Source organism: Denticeps clupeoides, chromosome 6, assembly GCF_900700375.1.
Source record: "Denticeps clupeoides chromosome 6, fDenClu1.1, whole genome shotgun sequence".
Lineage (NCBI taxonomy): Eukaryota > Metazoa > Chordata > Actinopteri > Clupeiformes > Denticipitidae > Denticeps > Denticeps clupeoides.
The window spans coordinates 18,818,872-18,842,284 of NC_041712.1; the positions used below are offsets into that span (position 1 = coordinate 18,818,872).

General features: G+C 42.7%; 4 protein-coding genes across 5 annotated transcripts; 3 read left to right on the forward strand and 1 right to left on the reverse strand.

Moving 5' to 3' along the window:
• The first annotated feature begins 2,797 nt into the window (after positions 1–2,797).
• sesn3 (sestrin 3) lies at positions 2,798–11,859 on the forward strand. 2 transcript variants are annotated; one of them, XM_028983321.1, is made up of 10 exons: positions 2,798–3,054; positions 7,057–7,122; positions 7,384–7,599; positions 8,169–8,351; positions 9,054–9,263; positions 9,683–9,815; positions 9,898–10,016; positions 10,109–10,299; positions 10,451–10,595; positions 10,736–11,859. In XM_028983321.1, the coding sequence occupies exons 1-10, from the start codon at positions 2,974–2,976 to the stop codon at positions 10,820–10,822; spliced, it is 1,431 nt and encodes a 476-aa protein (XP_028839154.1). In that variant the 5' UTR covers positions 2,798–2,973; the 3' UTR covers positions 10,823–11,859. The 2 variants fall into 2 exon arrangements, with proteins under 2 accessions (XP_028839154.1, XP_028839155.1); XM_028983322.1 differs by having other exon boundaries at positions 2,993–3,054; positions 7,362–7,599.
• A 557-nt stretch (positions 11,860–12,416) lies between these two features.
• On the forward strand, positions 12,417–16,521 carry cwc15 (CWC15 spliceosome associated protein homolog). Its single transcript, XM_028983666.1, has 7 exons — positions 12,417–12,492; positions 12,710–12,851; positions 12,934–13,046; positions 13,124–13,221; positions 13,325–13,435; positions 13,542–13,669; positions 16,263–16,521. Exons 2-7 carry the CDS (start codon positions 12,721–12,723, stop codon positions 16,390–16,392), a joined length of 711 nt encoding a protein of 236 aa, XP_028839499.1. The 5' UTR covers positions 12,417–12,492; positions 12,710–12,720; the 3' UTR covers positions 16,393–16,521.
• A 21-nt stretch (positions 16,522–16,542) lies between these two features.
• LOC114792481 (microfibrillar-associated protein 3-like) lies at positions 16,543–18,620 on the reverse strand. Its single transcript, XM_028983665.1, has 3 exons — positions 18,555–18,620; positions 18,113–18,366; positions 16,543–18,031 (listed from the first exon to the last, which is right to left on the reverse strand). Exons 1-3 carry the CDS (start codon positions 18,560–18,562, stop codon positions 17,334–17,336), a joined length of 960 nt encoding a protein of 319 aa, XP_028839498.1. The 5' UTR covers positions 18,563–18,620; the 3' UTR covers positions 16,543–17,333.
• Positions 18,621–20,556: 1,936 nt separating this feature from the next.
• LOC114792686 (reticulon-3-B-like) lies at positions 20,557–22,688 on the forward strand. Its single transcript, XM_028984034.1, has 7 exons — positions 20,557–20,634; positions 21,298–21,505; positions 21,588–21,726; positions 21,970–22,039; positions 22,153–22,199; positions 22,296–22,354; positions 22,557–22,688. Exons 1-7 carry the CDS (start codon positions 20,571–20,573, stop codon positions 22,603–22,605), a joined length of 636 nt encoding a protein of 211 aa, XP_028839867.1. The 5' UTR covers positions 20,557–20,570; the 3' UTR covers positions 22,606–22,688.
• The last annotated feature ends 725 nt before the right edge of the window (positions 22,689–23,413 follow it).

The window sequence follows — 23,413 nt, forward strand, 5'->3', positions numbered from 1 at the left end:
GAAAGAGAATAGCAGTTCAGAGCATTGAAAAAGCAACATAAAAAATGAACAGAATCAGAACGTACTTTCAAATTTTCTTATGACCAAATGGAGTCTGCTGTGCCCTCACGATATAAACTGTGATTCTGAGATATTTCTAGTAGTAGTAAATGGCTAAAAAGGCATACTTTCTCAGAATTAAATTTGAAAAACATAAGTTTATTCTGCACAAAAATATGTATTTGGGGCTTATCACAATACTCATGTTTCCATGCTGCAATATGTTTTCATTCATGATTAATATAATGCCCATCCCTATTCGTTTTATGTGTCTGGTCATGTTCCCAGCCGCTCAGACGCGACCTGTAAATACATGCAGAACATTGTCCCTTTCTAATCCGCATCACGAGGGCTGTAACGTTGTGCAAGTTCTCAGTGCTTTTGGCTTTAATGAGGGAAATTAAAGGTTACTGGCCAACTGTTCTGTGGGTCCAGCTCCAAAACTTGGCTTTTCAGTCATGCCACAAGAACCAGAGAAGCAGTATGGTTTTCGATCATGTGATCTAAAAACATACAAATAATTTACAGAATAACTGGCAGCTATTAGGGATTAAGGTTCATACCAATACAAATATAATTACCCCCCCCCCCCCCCCCCCCCCCCCCCCCATCCTTAGGCATAATCAAATGGACATTCGAAGGATGTCCTTATCCTTTCATCTGACAACACTTCAGCATGTTGAAAGAGACTTTGAACTCGCCAGGAGAAATTATTTTATTAACAAGCTTTGTATTTGGCCAGATTATGCAATTGCTCCATAAAGCTGACACTGTGCATCTTAAGAAACAGAGATGGCGGCGTACCGGATCTGCTGATGGTCCAAAGTCTAAAGAGGTGCTTACGGTTTTTGCTGTAAGTCTCTGTTGACGAGGGTGCTAAATGCATAAAACGCTCCTTTTCACAGACTTAATCGGAATACAGGCAGACTGGGGTCATCAGGTGGTGTCGAGTCTGTGTGCAGTGGGGTCATTCATTTCTTCAGAATCCATTTTCACGGGCTACCATTTATCACAACTCTGCCACATTCCTTTAGAACAGTAATTAAATATGTGTATAAATGTAAAGAATATAGGACTACAGAACTTTAGTCGCAAAAAATTGTACAGATTGCATCCTCTCGCATTTATTTGTTTGTTTACTTATGCAACACATGCACATATTTGACATTTTTGGCCCTTATAGAATACACATGGCTGGAGTGAAATGAGAATGAAGGCCTTTGTGTTGATGTTTGCAGCGCTTTGATCATGTGGAGTTTGACCTATGATTTAATCAGTCTTCATGATCCTGCACAGACAAGGGCAAGGAGCTAAGTGCATGTTGTTGGTCGACCCAGAGTTGCAGAAAGTTCGTCCACGTTGAAAACTAGGCAGAACGTGTTCTCATTCCATTTCCGTTTTTTAAACCCATGTGCTCCACACATCTAGGCCACCAAGTCTTATCATCAGACAAATAGCCTGTTTATTCCCTTATAACAACACTTATTGAAGAAATGCAAGCCGCGGTCAGTGTTTACTGGGCAAAGGTTAAACCCCACAACGATATCCAGGATGCTGTAGATCTGCATGTGTCTGAGTGTGACCATGGAGGCAGAGATAGCCTGCGTGCGTCACAGGAAAACTGCAGGGCCACGCAAGGCTACCATCACAGGGATGTAATCTCCATGTTTTAAGTAAAAATGGAGGGCAGGCAAATAAATAAAACTCCATGATTTGCTTGTCCTATCACTTCTAGTCCATGTAATTAAAGACACGTTTCTAAACAATCAGGAAATTCATTGGCAATATTTTTGCTCCTATATGAACACTTTCAGATTTAATTGCATAATGTTCATGCTTTCCTGTTCCCTCCAGCAGGGATATCATTACAATGGTAATGGTCTCCTGAAAGGATTTGATAGAATACAATTGCCTTATTTGATAACAATGGCACTTTAGCTTTTCTGGATCATTAACCCAGCCCACTTAATGGCTCCCCCAGTTCATAGACAGACGTACTGTTGGAATACACAGCCACCGTGTACACTGGACACTGTTGGACTGATGTTCTTTTTCTCATTAACTTCAGTGCTGCAAGATAACCCTGCAAAATATCACAGGTCTCCTGCTCACTTTTAATTTTAAAGATAGAATCTGTTTGATAATTTCCAATTATGGTGGACAAACCCAAAAGTTTATTAGCAGAACATCAAGTATACTTTAATTACGTTTATTTCTTTTTAAAAAGGTTAATTGCTAATACATACAGTAAAGGTTGAATGTACATTATTCTATAAATAAAATAAATATTTTTTAAAGGTCCATGGCGAAAATAATCACTTCAATTTAAGACATGAAGGTGTTGATTAAATGCTCGGTTTATCTCCCATCGTTATCATAATACGATTGATTATGGGCGTGTCCGTCAATACACCGTACGGGTGGGGCGGGGCCTTCAACACGCTGTGTCGCTGCGCCGTGTGAGGGGGCGTGGCCTTCAACACGCTGTGTCGCTGCGCCGTGGGAGGGGGCGTGGCCTTCAACCCGCTGTGTCGCTGCGCCGTGGGAGGGGGCGTGGCCTTCAACACGCTGTGTTGCTGCGCCGTGGGAGGGGGCGTGGCCTTCAACACGCTGTGTCGCTGCGCCGTGGGAGGGGGCGTGGCCTTCAACACGCTGTGTCGCTGCGCTGTGGGAGGGGGCGTGGCCTTCAACACGCTGTGTCGCTGCGCTGTGGGAGGGGGCGTGGCCCCGGCGGCGGCCCGACTCTGGTCCTGCCTCAACCCCCGAGCGAGCAGGGGATTTGCCCGGACAGCGCCTGCGAGCAGGGGAGGCTGAGCGTCCGCAACCAACTCTCCCGGAGCGGCCTCACGACTCACCCGCATCGCCCTCCACGCCAGCGAGGGACCGACGGAGCCTCTACACCGACACCGACCGCGTTTCCTCCGCCTGTCCAGTATGAGTGTGTCCGCCGACGGCCTCGCCTCCTCCTGCTCCTGCCGCGTCTGCTCCGTCTGCCAGAAAACGCTGTGCGACAAGGTAGGTGCCTGCCGAAACCTGGCAAAAAGTCCGCTTTCCTGCTCACAAACACATATTCCGCGACTTTATTCCAGGCCTGCGGTGTTTTATGTCGATTCTGAGGGGGGAAACCGAGCCGAGACACGGCTGCTTCGCAGTGAAGAACATACACACCTCCTGGCACTGGGAAAGCGGGGAAAGTTGCCTAAAAATAGGCGAAAATTCCAAGTCTTTCCGTTCCCCTGAAGCCTCATTTTTCTACAATCTAGAACTCTCATAAGGCACCCACGGACATGCAGACGGAGAAGGGTTGGGAGTCTGTGGAATTTGGTGGGCTATTCTTAGTGGCCAGTCGGTCACTAGGGCTAAAATTTTGCCGGTGCGGCGTTTTTCGGATGGCGCTGACACAATAGCTGCAGGGCACGTAGCCTGAAGTCCTAAAATAAACAGGCACGATCAACAGTGTGGGGGGGGCATCAGAGTCCATTGAGCAGACAACCCCACGCATCTCTTGGGCAAGGTCGATGCTTCCAAGGTCCTGTACCCCCAGGCCCTTGTCTAGGTGGAGCAGTGCGTGTCCCCCCGCTGATCTGGGAACCTCGCCGTGGTGGCAGGCTAGTGAGGAATGTGAGAGACGCGTGTGCTGGAGAAACGAGCCAATCACCAATAATAAACTAGACGCTCCTGCGGAGTCGTGGGTTTCGGTCGGTGGGAGCAATTTCACTGTGTGCAGCACCCCTGGGCGACGGTTGTTTCTCTCCCGTTTCGAATGTCAGGGAACTCGCGAAATGCTATCAGGGCACGACATGTTTTATAGCTGATGAAGAATAAGTAACCGAAAGCGCCAGATCGAAAACCAAAATGACAACAAAAACAAGACAGTATGTCTAGAAACAACGAGAATAGTTTATTAGTAATTACATGGAAGAACAGGAAGAAGCCCTTCGTGATCAGAGAGGCTTTTTTTTTGTTGTTCTTCTTCCTCTAGGATCCTGCGAGGCTTGCACTCATGTGATAAGCTGCTGCTGCTCACTCTAAACAAAGAGTCGAACAAACGCGGCTTATACTGACGGAGGTGTATTTCTGGACAACAAACCGACCTGAGCATGCACAACAAACGCAAATCAATACATTCCTGTGCGATTCGTCGCCTGAGACGTCTGCCGCGCAAACAGGGCCGATCACATGATGCACGAGGACAATCTCTCTGCGAAGCGAAAGACACATTCCGCAACCTCGCACGAGCCTGACAAGACCACGTACATTTTTTTTGTGGGTGGAGTGGATGTCATCAGTCAGACATTTTTTTATTTTTTTGCATATAAATAGTGTTCTTTAAAGTGGTGCTGAATGGGGATTGTTGGAAGAAGTTCTTTTGTTGCTCTTATTTCACATTCGTATATTGAGAGTTAACCTCTGACATTAATAGCGTTCTTCAGCAGTATTTCTGGTGTTGCCATGATCTAACACTTCACTCCTGTTCGGTCTCTGCTAAAACGTGACAACGATTCGCCGCATGATCTACCCGCTGCGGCGCTTTCTTTTGTGACGTAGTTTGCGCCGGGTGGCCTCATAATGGCATAAAAGCGAAGAACGTGCCTAAAGGTCATTTGCATTGTCCGCTGGAACTGAAACATCGGAGATCTGCCGACATCGCGCCAGCGGCAATCACAAGACCGGCGCAATGCTCGAACCGCTGAGGGACAGCCAAGCTGCACCAAATGCTCATTCGAACCCCCCCACCGAACACTGACTTGGGTCGCTCGATCTCCGATGCAGAGTAACAGCAGTTATTTATTTATTAAGAATCTGAGAGAACAATCTACCATTGTGTGTTCCAAGTCGTTGATTCGCGGTGGCCTTGGAGAAGCCCCGGCACTGTTACCAGCTTCAGGTCTGAAACAGTCCGACTGGCCACTCAAACAGAATAGGACCTTTTAAATATAAGCATTTTGTATTAAAATGTTTAAAATGTTCATTTTTCACTTTGATTTCCAATTTAGTGTATTTTTAGATTGACTGTCTGAGACACATGCAAGCTCCCACACACAACCACACACACTATTACATCACGTAAAAGCATGTGAGAAGTCGTAAGCCTTGTTTGCAGTGTCTGGACACTGCTGGTGATGTTCTACTGGCCTAATGTGTGTTTGCATTTCTGTAAAGATCACTGAGGGAAGGAAACAGAGTAAACCGTGTGTGTGTGTGTGTGTGTGTGTGTGTGTAAAAGGGGGGAGTTCTGAGTAAACATTTGACGCAGAATTGCCTCTGTGTTACATATAAGACCTTTTGACCCCCACTGACATGTCGTATTCCACATTATCTAGCTCACCCACTTAAACACATATGCACACGGCGCTGCCAACAGCGACAGCAATGCTCCTTATTTCCTTGGGCTTTAATTCCCCCCCCCCCAGGTGATTTGTTTTCTAGAAATAATTTTTTTTGTTTTAACCTATGCCAGAGAATCGATGTTGTTAAGCATGACAGACTTTGCATGGCAGTCGGTGTTCAGACAAGCGTAAAATATTGCTCGACAAAGTCCTGCCATGTGATAAGGCTGTCTGTTTTTTTTCCCTCTTTGAAGACTGTTTTTTCCTAAGTCAGCTGAAAGACTTATTCCAGATGATTCTCTATTTCTCCTTAAATGTCTCATGCTCTAATTACTGGTGTCTGGAACCTTCTCTTATTTACACTAAAACGCCATGCAACACAAAAAAATTTACATTTCGATATATATATATATATATATATATATATATATTTCAGATTTTTAAAAGTATATATAAGTTTGTGTTAGAACAAAGCTCTTTCGTGCTCTAGTGCTGAGGGATTTGGAATTCAGCCATCGTTCCTGAGTGCGCTTCATTGAGAGAGTCAATTCTTAAGTCAGTCCTGCTGAGTAAATATGTTCCTGTGGAAGGTCGTGGATGTGGGGCCTTGTTTACTGACATCCTAGCACTGGTAGCCATTACCCAATCCGGAGAACCGTCTCCAAGGCCGTAAATCTCTGTACGTCATGTAAAACCTGTATAGAAATATATTGACTGTCAGAGGAAAGGGCAATAAAGTAATTGCTCTTTAGTATTAATTTGTTGAAATTTTAATTTATTAATTAAAATTAATAAATTAATAACCACCCATTATCCACCCTCCGTTCTGCTTTTTTGGAGGCTGTAAAATGCCCCCCTTGCACATGGACATAAGATCAGGCTCTGTCTGAGATTACTTTCACTTTTGTCTGCGCCTTAGAAACCTTTTGGTCTTTCAAACGGTTTTACTCGTTAAAGGTTTACTCATTTTACTCGTTTAATATGAGTTCCCCCAGCCTGTCCATGGTCCTGCAGTGGCTAGAAATGGTCAGATCTGGAATTTATCTGCTTATTTGTCCTCATAAGGGGAAAGGTTGCCTCCCTCCATGTCCCGCCTCACTCCTCCTCATTATCATTTAAGCGCGTCCTGGGCACATCTCATTGTGTGACTTGCTAAAAGTGACTGTAATTCTGCACCACAGCTGAATTTTGGAATGAGCCTTCACATACAGTATTATGGGACCACGAAGACCTTTTAAGGGACAAGAATCAACCACAGATTTGTTCAGAATAACTAGTAACATTGTTTTAAGTGTGTATGGTAGTGTCCTAGGGAAATGATACAAGAAGATATTTTTTGAGCTATGAGGTCCTGGTCTCTTGGCAGGATTGTGTTTAGATAGTTGAGAAAGTCTGGAGGGCAGCCAGTCTTCTGGAGGACATGAGTTTGTATTGACTGTCAAAACATTTGATAGGTCAGTAAAGGTCATGAAGATATATTTATATTGCCCGAGGCTGTTCTCTTTGAGCTTGATCATTTCCATGGTTCTAGAGGAGAGACCCCGCGATGCAAGTGAAGTTTTGTGGTTCAGCGTTGCGTATCTGTTACACATCAGACCTGATAACCTCCTTTGCACACACACAAAAAAATGTATCACACTGACACACACACATTACTTTGATATAAAAAAAATTTCTCTCTTGGCAGGAGGCAGACATTTGTATACCTGGACACTATACCCCGGGTCCCAGTTCCTTCATACCAGAGCATGAGGTAAGATCATATTTTCAGATTTTATCAAGTGATTTTGCGTGAAACAAAACAAGATTTTTGGTGCAGAAACACAGAATCTGATCCAATATTTTTACTAACCGGGTTGAGTCTGTGTCAGTCAGACATTGTGGTCTGTGTCCTCTCACGCATCTCACAGGTGACAGGAAGTCTTTGAGGCCTGTGATTTTAAGTGCCCCGCAGAAGGCCCCCATTGTCTGCTTTAAATGTTCATTCTGCAGTCTCCTCGCTCTCTGACCTCAGATCATAGAAGCCTGGTCAGTGGAGCCGTGGCCGGTCGACCCCCACACTGAGCTGCTCTTGGCCGAGTTCTGCTCCCCCTCTGGACGGTTGGATCACTTGACTCAAGTGATGGGACTACACCCACATTACCTACAGTCCTTCCTGCGGAGCCAAGTTTACCTGCTGAGAAGAGATGGGCCTTTACCACTGCATTATAGACACTACATTGCTATCATGGTAAATCTCCGCACTCCACTTTCCCCATTACGTTAACTATGTTAAACAGGGTAAAATTTAACATAATAAAATTACAATGGCCGACCGTCAAGATATGTTCATTACATATAAAGGGATGTACAGGGTGGGCCATTTATATGGATACACCTTGATAATCCAACACAATGGGCAGCACATTGAACACATTTTATAAGTGGTCAGAAACTTGTAAAGAATAAAGTTATGTTAAAACCACCAATTACCAATAAATTTGATGTGTCACATGACCCTCTTCCTATTGAAAAAACAAAAGTTGGATCAAGATGGCCGACTTCAAAATGGCCACTATGGTCACCACCCATCTTGAAAATTTTGCCCCCTCACATATACTAATGTGATACAAACAGGACGTTAATATCACCAACCATTCCCATTTTATTAAGATGTATCCATATAAATGGCCCACCCTGTATTTATGTTTATTGCTGAAAACTAATCTTCATTTAAAAAAACAAATGATCTTTTTTCATACAGAAGTTCAAAACTCTTTTATCATAAATATTTAATTTAGTCCTATGTCCTATTTCTAGGCGGCAGCGAGACATCAGTGCTGGTTCCTGGTGTCTCTTCACATTCAGGAGTTTTATCGGCTAGGTGTCTGCTCAGACTGGCTTCATGGGCTGAAACATGCAAACCAGAAACTTAGGAATCTCAATGATCTCAACAAAATACTTGCACACAGACCATGGCTCATTACCAAAGAACATATAGAGGTAATATTGTTGTTTTATCTCCTTCACCCCTCTTCCCCTGCCCCTCTAAGTCCCTTCCTTCTTCTGTCTTTCGGACATTCTGTGTTTCTCTTTCCTCTTCTTCCCGAGCTTTTACGTACATTCACACACAGAACCTTCTTACTGATGTGAATGACTGTCGTTGTGGGTGGCTACTTCTGTGTCGGGTTCTGTGAACCTGTAATTTTTGGAACTCACTGCCATCTTAATGTAATTAATGTCACACACATATCATACAAAACTGATACAATAATTGTTACCGAGGTATTTCTACAATAGAAATTAAAGTTCTGATGTAGAAGGTTAGTCCAAGAAAATAACTAGAAATATGTATGATGATACAGTTTGGGGAATGAAAGGAATCTGTTTACTCTATAATTGATGCACTTGTATGGAGATTTAGTTCAAATTAGTTTCATAAGGCTGTCTGTGTTGACCGACGGACACCACTTGATATGAGCGATCATGGAAACACTGGAAGATTTGTGTTATATTTATGGCTGAATCAAGAAATATAGCATTTATATAAACTAAACTAAACTATCTCCATACACCTGGGGTTGAACAACTACCTAAATCCCAAATCCCCAAAATTACTATTCAGATTAGTTGAGAATTAGGTTGTGCAGATAAAACCTACAGTGATTTGTGTCTATAGACCATGTCTTCTTTTTGTCTGTCTAGAACTTGGTGAAGACAGGAGAACACAGCTGGTCGCTGGCAGAACTCGTCCATGCTGTGGTTCTGCTGGCGCATTTTCACGCCCTGGCAAGTTTTGTGTTTGGCAGTGGAATTAACCCAGAAACTCCAACTCCCACCAGCACCTATTGTAGCTGTGAGATTAATGGCAACAACCAACCTGAGCAAGACGTCCTGCTGAGTTCAAGTCCTGAGGTTACAGCGATTTACTGATCAATTTTTCTTTAATAATTTGTCAATTAAATTAGAACCCCATTTGCCTCAATCCTGTTCATGTAGGTGGAGTTAAATGCAGGGAATTTAGTCTTATCTCAACTTTGGATCATCCACGATTGAAGTTGGATAGACTCCAGCCCTTTAACCCACATGTCTGGGAAATTGTTTATGGCTGTGTCACCATCTTTATAAATGGAAAATAGGGCAGTCACCTGAATAAGCACATTTTGTGCAGCTGTGTGAAATGACCATGGATAAGCCTGTTGTTGGGAGTGCTGTGATAAGCAGGTTGAGGACCGGCCTTGGAAGCAATGATCAGATTCTGCTTCCTGACTAGGCCCTGTCAGTTAAGAAACGCTCACTGAACCACAATGTTTGTGTGTGTATCTATGTTGTAGAGTGAACTGGAGTGTTTGATGGAGAGAATGAAGAGACTTCAGGAAGAGAAAGAGGAAGAAGAGGCAACCGAGGAAGAAATGTTCACACGATTTGAGAAGGAGAAGGAGGAAAGCCTTCTAGTTGGCTCTGGAGGTAGAGACACGCCTGGACATTGTGTGCAGTCATTTTAATTACATTTAGTCCAAGTCACATGCAAATGTCTTTCTCTCTGCAGTTTTTAATGATAAGGTCACATTATCATCAAGAGTGTCACGTTTTGTTGAGGACGATTCCTTTGGCTATCAAGACTTTGCCAGGCAAGGAGAGGACAACCCACCAACATTTCGAGCACAGGTACATCTATCATCTTAATGTGACCTGTATCACCTGCATCACCGGCACGGAAACATGAATTACTGAACAGGTCTGTCTGGCTGTCTGAACAGGACTATTCGTGGGAGGATCACGGCTTCTCTCTGGTGAATAGACTTTATTCCGACATCGGCCTCCTGCTGGACGAGAAATTCCGTACGGTGTGCGATTTGACCTATTACAACATGGCTAGCCATGAGGGTGTGGACACCAGCATGCTGCGAAGAGCCCTTTTCAACTATGTCCACTGCATGTACGGTATCAGGTATGACCACTTTCAACAAAATCTACAGTTGACATTATTGTTATTCAACACACCTGAGTAAAAACAATTATTTCTGAGGTCATGTTACAATTCAGGACGTTTATAATGGTAAATGCACTGTGGATAGAAGTTTCACTCGTGTTGTGTGCAGGTACGATGATTATGATTATGGGGAGGTGAATCAGCTGCTGGAACGCAGCCTGAAGGTATACATCAAGACAGTGACATGCTACCCAGAGAGGACAACCCGTCGTATGTACGACAGCTACTGGCACCAGTTCCGGCATTCCGAGAAGGTGTGTGCTGTCACCGGACATCTACAATTTTAGATTTGTGTGGAGATTGGGTTCAGATTTTATATTATTTTGAAACAATACCATAACTAGTGGTGCAGAGCAATATTACTGATCAGATTACATTCCTTCTCATCCTGTAGGTTCATGTAAATCTTCTGCTGATGGAAGCCCGAATGCAGGCCGAGCTGCTTTACACTCTGCGTGCCATAACACAATACATGACCTGATCTCTCACCCTGATTGTAGTCCAGGTCCTGAGCCTTTCTCTGTCTGCCTGTTAATCTATTTATCTGTCTCTGCCTCCCCGCCCATCTGTTTGGGTCTGTCTCTAATCCGTAGCGCATGTATCCAATATCTCTTTGGAGATCCAATATCTCTTCTTTTTTTTTTTTTTTTTTTTTTTTTTTATTTGTCACTGATATTTTTTTAAATATCGCCTTAAAATGCCTTAATTAAGCTTTAGGCTAATATTTGCCAAATGGCCAAACCAGCTTAATAGGAGCAAATTGTAATGTAGCAAAGTTGGTTTGGTGTAAAATTTTGTTTTTATATGGACACACCAAGGCTAAGGAGAAGCTGTTTCTTAAAAAAAAAAAAAAAAGTATTCAAGAAATTGTAAGTGCAATATTCCTTTACACTATTTTCATTATATTTCGCACAAAGGGTTTCCTTAAATGTGTCTTACATCATGTGAGGAATCCTTCACTTGTTCAAAACCCGAAGGGTCTGAAAATGGGCATGGGATTATTACATTTCTCTGCTATTTTTTATTTGATTACACCTGGTTATTTGAGGAGACCTTGTATGGAAAAAAGTTGAGTTGGGCCTTAAATTCTCTAAAAGGAATTCTCATATTTCTGAACACATCCTCAGAGTTAAACTTGACTAAGCTAATACCACACAGTTCAACTTCTTAACAGCGTTGAATTTTGCCTTCATAACGATAATGGAACAGTACACTTTAACTAAAGATATTAGTATGTTTTAGTTGAAAGAAATATAGATATAAAAATTGTCAGTGTGTATGGAAGTGTCTGTGTGTGTGTGTGTGTGTTAGGATGCTTGGAAAAATTTGTATGTTTGTAACTGGAATGTTTCTGTATTTTTGTCTGAGCATAAGAATGCTGTGAACTAAAACATGCACCAAAGTTTTAGCTGTTTAAAAGAGCAGTTGTGACACTCCATCTGGTGATCATATATTGCTGCAATTGACCAATGATTTGCTGCTGTTTCTGTGCAATAAAGCTACCCTGTTCAATACTGATGATTTGTGACTTGTTTTTCCCCCATCAAATCATTTCCAGTAATAAATGCATGGTTTTAAAAATCAATGATAGGGTAGGTTGCATAAGATTGATTTATATAACCTGCTTTAAAATGTTTAGATTTTTCCATCAAAATACATATCCAAAATATAGTCACACTAAACATACAGCTACTGAAAGATATTAAAGTCATTAGTAGATTATTTTATAGAATCATATTGAGTGTTTAATTAAAAATATAAATATATACACCAGGACCTACAGTTAATGACTGCATGATTGAAATGGATATATGATTCACTGTTGATATACACAGTCATAAATATATACATTAAACATAGACTATAATGTATTTTTTTAATTGAGTTGAATTTATTCAAGTGATCACAATTGATTCAAAGTGAATATACATGCATATTCACAATTTTTCACATCTATATGTGTATGTGATGTGTTTGTGTATATACTTTATAAAAAATGTCGCGGAAATACATTTTATTTTTACATCTGTTTTGCAATTGGTACCCGCCTGCTCAGTTTGTACTTCGCGGCGTCCGTACATCATACGTCATTAAGTCGAGCGCACTGCATTCTGGGACATATTGCAAGTTTGTTGTCTTCAACGTTGTCTGGTAAGAATTATAAATACTGATTATCTGTTTTTTTCCCCCACGTAAAAACGAAATTCGTAGGATTTCCGTAGGATTTTGAGCGTCTGTGGACATCCCTCTAGCGTCTTGTAAGGAGCATTGTGCGCGACGAGCGTGTTAGCGAAGCGCCGGGCAGCTAGCAGCGTGCTAGTCTTCAGACGCCTAGCAGCGGGATTTAACGAGAATTGACGGTTTCCAGAGTGACACAAGATGACAACCGCGGCCAGGCCGACCTTCGAGCCCGCCAGGGGTGGTCGCGGGAAGGGTGAAGGGGACCTGAGTGCGCTGTCCAAACAGTACTCAAGCCGGGACCTCCCGGGACACACGAAAATAAAATACAGGTGGGGCTGTGCCGCGCCTGGCGTCGCGCGTGTCCGAGTGTCCGAAGCGGCCGCTTAATCGTCGCCGTGTTCGTCTCGACAGGCAGCCGACGCAGGATGCGCCCGAGGAGGTCCGCGCCCGCGACTTCCGCCGCGAGCTGGAGGAGCGTGAGCGCGTCGCCGCCAGGGAGAAGACCCGGGAGCGGGGTCCGAGGGGTCAGTGCCCCGCCACGCCACTCACGTCGCGTTCTGTGTATTCGGTTGTATGGTCATTGTTGTTGTTTTTAATCCAGAGCACACGACCTCGTCGTCCTCGTCCTCTTCGTCTAAGAGGCCGCGTTTGGATCAGATCCCGGCCGCGAACTTGGATGCAGACGACCCCCTGACCGATGTGAATACCAGAAAAACCTCCAAAATGCTCCTGTGCAGTTGTACTTTATTTTTGAAGGCGGAGGTTGAACGATGTGAATGAATGAATGAATGTATGTACGTAGGATGATGAAGACTCAGAGTCCGGCTCTGACAGTGATGATGACGACACCGCCGCTTTGTTGGCTGAACTGGACAAGATTAAGAAGGAGAGAGCTGAAGAGCAAGAAAGGAAGGTAGTCTTTCTGGCCTCCGTTTTATAAAGTCTATGGTTTTATTCCGAGGCGTGCGGTTCTGAGAGTGTGGTAGTGTTGAACAGTGCTATTCTCTGCTCTGTTGTAGGAACGAGAACAGAAAGCCGAGGAGGAGAGAATTCGAATGGAAAACATCCTGAGTGGAAATCCTCTGCTTAACCTAGCAGGACAGCAGCCGCCAAAACCGAGTCCAGCAACCTTCCGTGTAAAGAGGAGGTAATCATAAATATGACATAATGAAATAAGAGAATGAAATATAATAGCAACATAAAATGGGGTGGTAGTAGCCTAGTGGGTGACACACTCGCCTATGAACCAGAAGACCCGGGTTCAAATCCCACTTACTACCATTGTGTCCCTGAGCAAGACACTTAACCCTAAATTGCTCCAGGGGGGGGGACTGTCCCTGTAACTACTAGTTGTAAGTCGCTCTGGATAAGGGCGTCTGATAAATTCTGTAAATGTAAGCTAATTGAACACCCTACAGTTCATTATTGGGAAATATTATTTCATGGTCATTATTTTTACCCAACACTGATCATTTCAGAGGCCTTTTATTTCATTTCAGCAGTTTTTATGTTTCCCCCCAGAGTCAGCTTTTTATTTCAGTATGGTGTTTTTCCCTAATGGCTTTTTATTTCGTAATGCGACTTGTCAGTAGAATGACTATCAATTGGGATTGGCTGCTCCTTTGCTCAGGCATAAGCAATACATGAAGTGTCGATTTAGGTCTTCTGCTGCGGTGCATTCTCCTATGCAGTCAGCGGCTAAATAAACCTTAAGCACGGGAATAAAGTAACACGTGTAATAACATTTGTGCAGGTCAAGGCTGCAGGAGAAATGTCAGAGGTTGCTTATTGCTCAGAATTGTCGTTCCCAACATAGAGATTGCAGGTCCGTACAATTTCATCTGAGCTAAGGTTACCAAAAAACTTAAAATCCCAATAGGATCATCAAAACGTTTTAATTCTGTAGGATGAAATCTTGGTCCGAGCCCGGTCATGTTCGTTCTCAATTTTGATCCTCTTAGTCGAGCTCGCATTGGCTCTGGTCGAGTCCAGCTCGTGCGATAAATGAACTTAGTCAGAGGACGTTTTCAGCACTATTCTGTGGGCAGAGTTAGTCCTGCTGCAGATTTACTCTTCACCAAGCTGAGGAACCCAGCAGACCAGTCCAAGCTCCTGTGGTTTTTTTTCTTTCTTACATAAAAACCAGTAATGTTTGGTACGAGAAATGTGGTGGAACTGAGGTGGTGTAAGCCAAATAAATAGTTTCTCTTTCTTCCCGAAGGGACTCCCTTATCTTCGTGTTTCACCAGAGTTTACACCACTACACACAGACCCAAACGTTACGAGGTCGTAGCTGTATGGAAATGGCGCAGTCGAGTTGGATTCGAGAAACCCACACTGACTGTGTCATTTTTTTAAATGCACCACATGGCAATCGGGGCAAACTTGGGTCAAACCTTTTAGGCCCAATTTCAGCTCTATATAGCCTGCAGTCTAAAACGAGGAGAATAAGAAGAAAGAATAAGAACTGTTGTTTATTTGTTTTGCACTTGGTTACAGGCAGGGGACTTTCAGGATTAAAAACCATTTCAAAATAAGAGTGATTCTGGAATAAATGACCGCTGAAATTATATAAAAGGCCACTGAAATAATCTGTGTTGTTGAGTAAAAATAATGACTGACCATGAAATAATATGGTAGTATAATAATATATAGTATGGTAGTAGCTTGGTGGGTAACACACTCGCCTATGAACCAGAAGACCCAGGTTCAAACCCCACTTACAACCATTGTGTCCCTGAGCAAGACACTTAACCCTGAGTGTCTCCAAGGGGGGGGACTGTCCCTGTAACTACTGATTGTAAGTCGCCCTGGATAAATGCTGCGTAATGTGAATGACTGTTCTTTACCTGACAAGTTGCGCTGCATAACGGCATGATGACATTTACATTTACAGTATTTATCAGACGCCCTTATCCAGAGCGACTTACAATCAGTATTTTACAGGGACAGTCTCCCTGGAGCAACTTAAGGTTAAGTGTCTTGCTCAGGGACACAATGGTAGTAAGTGGGATTTGAACCCGGGTCTTCTGGTTCACAGGCGAGTGTCTTACCCACTAGGCTACTACCACCTCACATGATGAATACTGTAAATTTCACAATAATAAGTACATTTATATAGCAGGATGTTCAGTTAATGCATGTTGCTATATCATTCTCTTATTTATCCATGTAGTGTTTTTTTTTTTTTTTTATTTCCTCAGGTTTATTTATTTAATTTCAAACATTTTGTAGTTCCATAGTTGATCAATCTAATCCCATATATATTATACAGGGTGGGCCATTTATATGGATACACCTTAATAAAATGGGAATGGTAGGTGATATTAAAGTCCTGTTTGTGGCACATTAGTATATGTGAGGGGGCAAACTTTTCAAGATGGGTGGTGACCGTAGTGGCCATTTTGAAGTCTGCCATCTTGGATCCAACTTTTGTTTTTTTTATAGGAAGACGGTCATGTGACACATCAAATCTATTGGTAATTTCACAAGAAAAACAATAACTTTATTCTTTCATGAGTTATTTACCAGTTTCTGACCACTTATAAAATGTGTTCAATGTCACCAACCATTCCCATTTTATTGAGGTGTATTCATATAAATGGGCCACCCTGTACAAATAACAGCCTAAACGCCATAAAAATTGATTGACGGTGATTTTAATTTGACATGGAACATTCAGAATTGTGGAAGCAATGCCCAGCGTTACAGATGACCTTGAACTATATTTTTTTCCCCAGGTGGGACGATGACGTTGTGTTTAAGAATTGCGCCAAAGGAGTGGATGAATCACGAAAGGATAAGCGCTTTGTTAATGACACCCTGCGTTCTGAATTTCACAAGAAGTTTATGGAGAAATATGTCAAGTAGGAGTAAAAAAAATTCACCCACTTTTTTTTTTTAGTGGGACTGTCCAGAACTGTACTATATGTGAGCCTGTTTTATGTTGTTTACTTTTTACTGGAATGTCCTTAATAAAAGTGAATCTTCAATTTGCAAGGATTTCAAAGGGACTGTAAATGACAGTACAAGTTATTTTTATTACAGCATTCTGTAAAAATCAAACATGCCAAAATTCAATCAAACCATACACCAACACACACAAATTATCATATATTCAGTGGCTTTCAGAAAATGTTCACACATTATTTGCACTTTAATTCACACATTAATTCACCCCTAAAGTGTCTTAGATTGAACAGTTCCCAATAGCCATTCAACAATTTAACTCCCAGTTTACGTTTAAGTGATCGTCAGAAAATTAGTGACACCCACTGGAATAATGAGGAGCTACAGAGCTTTTAATTATTTGGTGTATAAAAGGTTTTAAAGTAATAAAACCTACTGAGCATGAAAATACAAGTTTTCGAGCTTCAGGTTTGTAGATTCCACAGTATGCACATAATAAACTCTGGCAGTGCCACATGTAAACATAAATCCCACAGTTCAGCAGCAGCCTCACGTCACGTTCAGCCCAACTGTCACTCAAGCCAGTAGACAAGACATGTTGACTTAATTACTTCATCACCTCTGCAGTCGTGTACTACCTCTGAGTTTTTAACAAACACCGCACTGCAAACCGGCAGAGCCTCAAGCTTTCAAAAGAAAAGCGTCCAATGTTACCTATACACAATAGGTTTATTCAGTGTTCTGAATGTACCCCCGTTCTATGATTTGCACACCTCACTGGTCCACCACCTCTAGCTTTTATCCAAATGGGACAGAGTGCCCTGCTGGCAACCAAATGTGAACCAAACTAAACCGCATGCAAGCCCAAATGCAGGGTGATGTGACTTATGAGAGATGCCAACTTAGGCAACTCCTAACTCTATTCTCTCCTCGCTGGCTCTGATTGGGTGAACAGACACTTTCACATCGTGGCTACCCTCCTGAAGAACATTAGATTCTTCGTTCTGATGGACAGTCAGTGGGACGCTGCTGGCCTCCACTCCGCCCTGGGCATCGCCGAGCGCCTGCTGCCCCCCAGGCCTGGCGCTTTCGTGCTCAGAATCGCCACGGTGGACTGCCTCAAGGACGTCGTCGACGTAGGTCCTGCAGTTCAAGATGAGGGGGGGCAGCGGGACGCTGCGGGCCAGTTCCTCGATGTGCCGGGCGAACTCCATGGTCTTGAACTGAGTCACCTTGGCCAGCTCCACGGTCTTGGTCGAGGTGATTATGGGGATGCGCTTGGCTATTTCGAACGCCTTCTGCAGTTTCTCGGCCCCCTCTGTCCGGAAGAACTCGTTGATGGCCCTCTCGGTCTTCCTCAGGTGGGTGCTGACCATGCAGAGGCGCGTGATGTTGAGAATCATGGTGATGGTGAAAGCGACAAGGCACACAATGACGTAGTACACACCAAGGCCGCTGTAGGTGTAGGCCACCCGTAACGTGATGGTGTAGTTCGACATCCCAGATGCGCTCAATGCGATGCAGGTGTACCTCCCCCTGTCCTCAAACGTCACAGTCGTAATGTTCAAGACCCCCTTGTCCATTATCAGCCACTTTCCAGCTAAACAGAACCAAAAGGGACATATTTCTTAGGGCTTATGGTGATCAGATGGCACTGCAAACAAATGGAACTGCGTCTCACCTCCACCCCCTTCCTCCAGAACGCGTCCTTTTGAGTTATACCACGTGACGTCGCCGTGGCTGCCGCTGACATTGCACTCGATCATCGCGCCATCGCCCTCCTTCACCACGACGTCCCGCAGGGCCGGCAGGCTGGCGAGCCCGTCCGCGGTCACGACGCCCTCGCCCGGACTGGGCTCGGCGGGCGTCCGTGTCACGGCACAGCAGACCAGGAGCGCGGTGCAGGCGACGAATCTCGGCGGCATGTCGCTGCGGCTGAACAGTAAAAAAAAAAAAAAAGTGTCACGTTCTAATTTACCGCCATGCTGCTTCCTGGTCCGCGCAACAGGTGAACGCGGCGGCCGACAGGACTCAAACTTGCGCGCCACGCGAGAAGCCGTCCTAAACGTACAAACGTACAAACATACAAGTACATTATCCGCGCCCTTCATTAACCCGCTTACCTCCACATTCGGGCAGAAGCAACTTCCTCGTTCACCGGTCGGGGGCGGGGCGGGGCGGGGCGGGGACGTTCGACGCGCCCGCCGTGCGCGTGCACGATCTCCGGACCAGCCCAGCGGCCGCGGGCGGGCGTGACGTCATGTTCCGTCGTGGCGGGAAAAAACGAAGGTGCCGAACACTCTCGGATCTGAACGTTCGTTTTTTTTATACGCATCTGACCTCCAACAAGTCAATTAAGTAAAACATGTCAATTCACACAACTCAAAAAATTCACAGAGAAAACCTGGAGGAGCTTCTCCCCGCAGGACAGAACACTAATTTACTTTACACACTTTACACATTTGCACACCTTCGCCCTACTCTTTGCATATAATTTATGTTTAAAAACATACATTTGTTTATATTTGCATATTTGTAACACTTTTGCAAATACTGGCAATATTTGTAATAATGAGGTCAATAACAGTTGCACAAGAATTTCACTGCAAATCATACCGACAAATAAAATTGGAATTTGAATTAAAACAAGTTAAAAAATCTTAATAGCTATTAATAGCCCTAATATCAGTCTTTGCACTCATTTCAGTTTTATGTGATAATTTATTTTGTACACTGATGTGAATGTTTTTACATTTACTAAACAATGAACTATGTAACTCATTTATCTGCCTCATTAAGCCAACATAAAGGTAGCGGGACTGCTAACGTAGACCCTACTGATTCTGTAATGAATATTAGGGTTCAAACATCAAGGTGCAGGAACCCTCCACCAGAGGGCGCCTGTATCACAGGCAGGCCTGGCTTCAGAGTTTGTGTAAAGCCTGGACCAGGAAGATTTTTTTAGCTAATTAAAGTATTTCATTAAATAACTAATAAAATAACAATGGCTAAAGAGGCACAGTGGAAAATGCAAATAACAGATTGAATGGTAAAAAAGTATGTACAAAAGATATGTGAATGCTTATATATCAAAAAGTTGTCTTTAACCCTGCCTGAACCAAGAAGTAATGGATAGACAATTCTAGTTTTTCTTTAGTCTTTATTATAACAAAATTATATATATAAAAAAATATATATAGTGTATATACACACACACAGACACACACACACGGCCCCATAATCAGAAGCGGCCCCGTAATCAGAAGGTTGCCAGTTCGAATTCTGATCTGCCACTGAGGTGCCACTGAGCAAAGTACCGTCCCCACGCACTGCTCCCCAGGCGCCTATCATGGCTGCCCACTGCTCACTAAGCTTCAAGCTACTACATCTTACATTTTAAAATTTACGGCATTTATCAGACGCCCTTATCCAGAGAGTCTTACAATCAGTAGTTACAGGGACAGTCTTGCTGTCTTAAGTGTCTTGCTCAGGGACACAATGGTAGTAAGTGGGATTTGAACCTGAGTCTTCTGGTTCATAGGCGAGTGTCTTACCCACTAGGCCACTACCACCCTTCAGTAGTAAACTTCCTTTCAGCCATTTATAGATTAGCCATTGCTTATTTGCAAACACTACATTTCAATCTGTAAATTGTGTAATTGATTCATCAAAAAACTGTATTGTGGACTATGGAAAACAAATGTATATCACATCTAGAAAAAAACAACAAATGACCATTGAGGGAATTACCACTAAATCTCCCTTTATACCAACTGCATGCGAGAATTGTTGTAGTGCAAAAGGTAGAAGACAGGGGACAGATCATCAGATCATATACAAAAGGGTTTTATGTAAAGTTTATTTCTCATGGTAATGCAATGGGTCTCAGAAATGCATGTCTCAAATATGATACACACGGCATTTAAAGGTTAAATAGGGTGTTGTGTAGTACTGGCAGAATTGTGAAACACTGGGATATCTTTAAATTCCCTGCCATTCCTTCAATTCAATGCCTTTTGTGAAGTGGGTGATTTGGACTTAGTTCACTAAAAGCAGGATAAAGTGTCACCTGACAGAAAAAACCAGTCACAATCTCAGACGTTTTTCCTCAGTCGCTCTACTACCAGCCTCGTGTGAAAATGGCAGAGTCTCATTCTGCAACTGCATCTGGACCAAACTCCTTTGGCGATTTCACATCATCAGGTGAGTTCACTGCTGAATGTTGAAATAGATTACTAGTCAAAAGTCCTGTTTGCAAAAATATGTGGTGATTAGTACTGGTTTTGGCCTAATAGAACCAGTCAGTATAGACCATTGGATTGCAGTATGGATTGTAAGTTTTATTAAGGTTCTGTAGCACCAAAGCCAGTTATGATGATAATTATGTGTTTTTTATGGAAGGATTTCAAACTTTCAAATGAATGAAATCTTTTTTTTTTTGCCAAATTGCAAAAAGCGAGGCTGATATACCCATCAGATTTAAACTATTACGATAGTTGTGCATATGACAAGCGTTGACTAGTGGCGCTTTACATTTGACTCTTTGTAGTACTAGAATTGTGTTGTGCCTGGTGCAACACAGGGCCATTTCAGTAAATTTGACAGAATCTGGGTGAGAAGTGAGATCATCCCTTGTCATTCAGCTTTCATTCCGTTCATTTCCATATGGTCCCTAGATTCAGTAGAAGAGGGGAAGCGCGCTTTAATGTCCCACTATAATGTCCCACTATAATGTCCCAAATAAATACTTTCAGCATATTTCTGAAACATTCTCTTGAGTCCAAAAATGTCATTATTAAAACCATTATCTTGTCTTGAGGAAAGCCCTGTTTGCTTCCTCACTCAGGCTCCTTTTTCTGTCTGCAGTACAACAACTTGTGCATTGGCGGGAGCCCAGGAGGTCAACAGTGGCGTTTAGTGGCTCTCTGCTGGTGCTGTTGTCATTTGCCACCTTCAGTATCGTCAGCGTGCTATCGAATCTCCTGCTGGCTGTGCTCTGTGTCACCATCACCTTCCGTGTGTACAAGGCTGTCATCCAGGCTGTGCAGAAGTCCAATGAGGGCCACCCCTTCAGGTCAGGTGTCTTGATTCAGCATTTGTTCGTCTGAGGTCTTCACATTGCATTTGAACTTTTTTTTATTTAATCTGTTTCCTAGAACTCTGATGGAAAAAGACATCACTGTTTCCCCAGAGAAGTTTGGTAAATTTGTGGACCTGTCTCTCGCCCACGTAAACCGGGGCCTTCTGCAAGCCAGACGACTGGTTCTAGTAGAGGATGTGGTAGATTCATTAAAGGTAAGCTGGTGTTTGGTATCTGCTCCCCACATTCTGAAGTCTGGGAAGGGTGCTCTACAAAGCGGGATCTCTCTCTCATAGCTGTGTTTTCTAAAGCTAGAAACTGAAATGCGGCTTATTCTTCTTTGCCCCTTTTTGCACATTCTTCCCAAACTGAAAAACAAAAGCAGAATTTGGGCCAAGTGTCATGTTTCAATGTGAATACAACACTATTTTCATGGGCAGTTATTATACACTTTTCAGTTGGCCAGTGTGATGTGGATTTTGACATATGTGGGGTCCATCTTCAATGGTCTTACAATCCTGATTCTTGGTAAGTTGTACAGCCACACTTCTTAAAGTCAGTAATATTGTTTATCTAGTATTGTGATGATCAGTATTCAGTAACTGAGCGGGTTTTTACTCGGCTGCTTCTTGCTTTAACAGTGGACATCATCATTTTTTGCACACCTTTGATTTACGAGAAAAACAAAGTAAGGCAGGAACACACATTACAATGTTGCTATTATAATATTTGCACCATTTATATACCCCCTGATTTTTATGTGTTTAAATATTTTCTGTTTCAGTCCCAGTTTGATCGTTATATTGATCTTGTACATTCTCAAGTAGAGGACAAACTTGCAAAGTATGACTTTCATTCTCTTTTTCTGATGTGTGAATTACAAATCAAAATGTGTGAAACATCCCTTTAATCAGACATTTGTGTAATTTGAAATAATACAAATTAAGATAAAAGGATAAAAATATTTTCGTCTTTTGAGTAGCTTTATCACAGTAAGAGAAAATCTATTGATGAACTGATAATTGTCTGTTCGTTCTCACTCCAGGCTCTTGGAAAAGCTCCCAGGGGCTGTAAAGCACAGCAAAATGGACTGAGTGGCCACGACCAGCAAAATGGAGCGACTGCTGTTTCAGACTCTCTGCTGTGATAGGCTGATGGCTTAATAATTCAACCCCACTGTTCCATATGTGGCAATTACTTTAAGAAAGTGTCATTAAGCTTTATGGTCATTATGGAAAATGATGGTCCTGCAAGTATAAATACTTGGGCCACAGTCAAAATGACAACTTTAATATTTAATGCACAGGGTGAAGTAGCTGTTGAACCACAAAGTATTAAAATGTATTGCAATTTTCATAATAAAAGATTTCCCTCATTTTCTAAATGTATTTTTTTGAAATTCAGTCTGTGTTTTCATGAGATAATAGTGTTGCACACCTCAGCTGATCTTTGGTTCTTCAGCAAGAATCATGTGATGGAAGTAAAAACCTATTTTATGCATGCTCTATTCACCTAAAATGTGTCTCATGTATGTCAGTAAATGATCTTTGATGATCTTTTGTGTGGCAGTACCACTTGTTTAGCACTTGTGCAGTGTTAATGCGTCACGTATTTAGTAATGGTTAATATTCTGCCAGAGTTAACATTCTGACTATCTTGAAGCACACAATTGGCCTCTTGACATGTTTTCTTACTCAGACATCAGACTAGATGACATCCATCAAAGTTCAGTAGCATGTAGAAGACACTGAGTGCTCTTTAATACTTCCCAGTTCACACAAGTTCTTTTTTCCTCTGGACAATCTCCCTGATTATATCAATTTTGGTAATACAAGTGGGCCATGCAGTGGAGTGGCGGTTAGTTGAGTGTCCTCGCACCTCCAAGGTCACAAGGTCAAATCT

What these genes read in the sequence shown, in the direction of transcription:
- sesn3 (XM_028983321.1), top strand. Translation starts at nt 2,974, where the DNA reads ATGAGTGTGTCCGCCGACGGCCTCGCCTCCTCCTGCTCCTGCCGCGTC. An exon ending in CCTTCATACCAGAGCATGAG is followed by an intron (nt 7,123 to 7,383) that starts GTAAGATCATAT and finishes CTCTGACCTCAG; the next exon opens with ATCATAGAAGCCTGGTCAGT. An exon ending in CCTTCTAGTTGGCTCTGGAG is followed by an intron (nt 9,816 to 9,897) that starts GTAGAGACACGC and finishes TTCTCTCTGCAG; the next exon opens with TTTTTAATGATAAGGTCACA.
- cwc15 (XM_028983666.1), top strand. Translation starts at nt 12,721, where the DNA reads ATGACAACCGCGGCCAGGCCGACCTTCGAGCCCGCCAGGGGTGGTCGC. An exon ending in CACACGAAAATAAAATACAG is followed by an intron (nt 12,852 to 12,933) that starts GTGGGGCTGTGC and finishes TCGTCTCGACAG; the next exon opens with GCAGCCGACGCAGGATGCGC. An exon ending in ACCTTCCGTGTAAAGAGGAG is followed by an intron (nt 13,670 to 16,262) that starts GTAATCATAAAT and finishes TTTTTTCCCCAG; the next exon opens with GTGGGACGATGACGTTGTGT.
- LOC114792481 (XM_028983665.1), bottom strand. An exon ending in TCTGGAGGAAGGGGGTGGAG is followed by an intron (nt 18,032 to 18,112) that starts GTGAGACGCAGT and finishes GGTTCTGTTTAG; the next exon opens with CTGGAAAGTGGCTGATAATG.
- LOC114792686 (XM_028984034.1), top strand. Translation starts at nt 20,571, where the DNA reads ATGGCAGAGTCTCATTCTGCAACTGCATCTGGACCAAACTCCTTTGGC. An exon ending in ATGTGGTAGATTCATTAAAG is followed by an intron (nt 21,727 to 21,969) that starts GTAAGCTGGTGT and finishes TACACTTTTCAG; the next exon opens with TTGGCCAGTGTGATGTGGAT. An exon ending in TCTTACAATCCTGATTCTTG is followed by an intron (nt 22,040 to 22,152) that starts GTAAGTTGTACA and finishes TTGCTTTAACAG; the next exon opens with TGGACATCATCATTTTTTGC.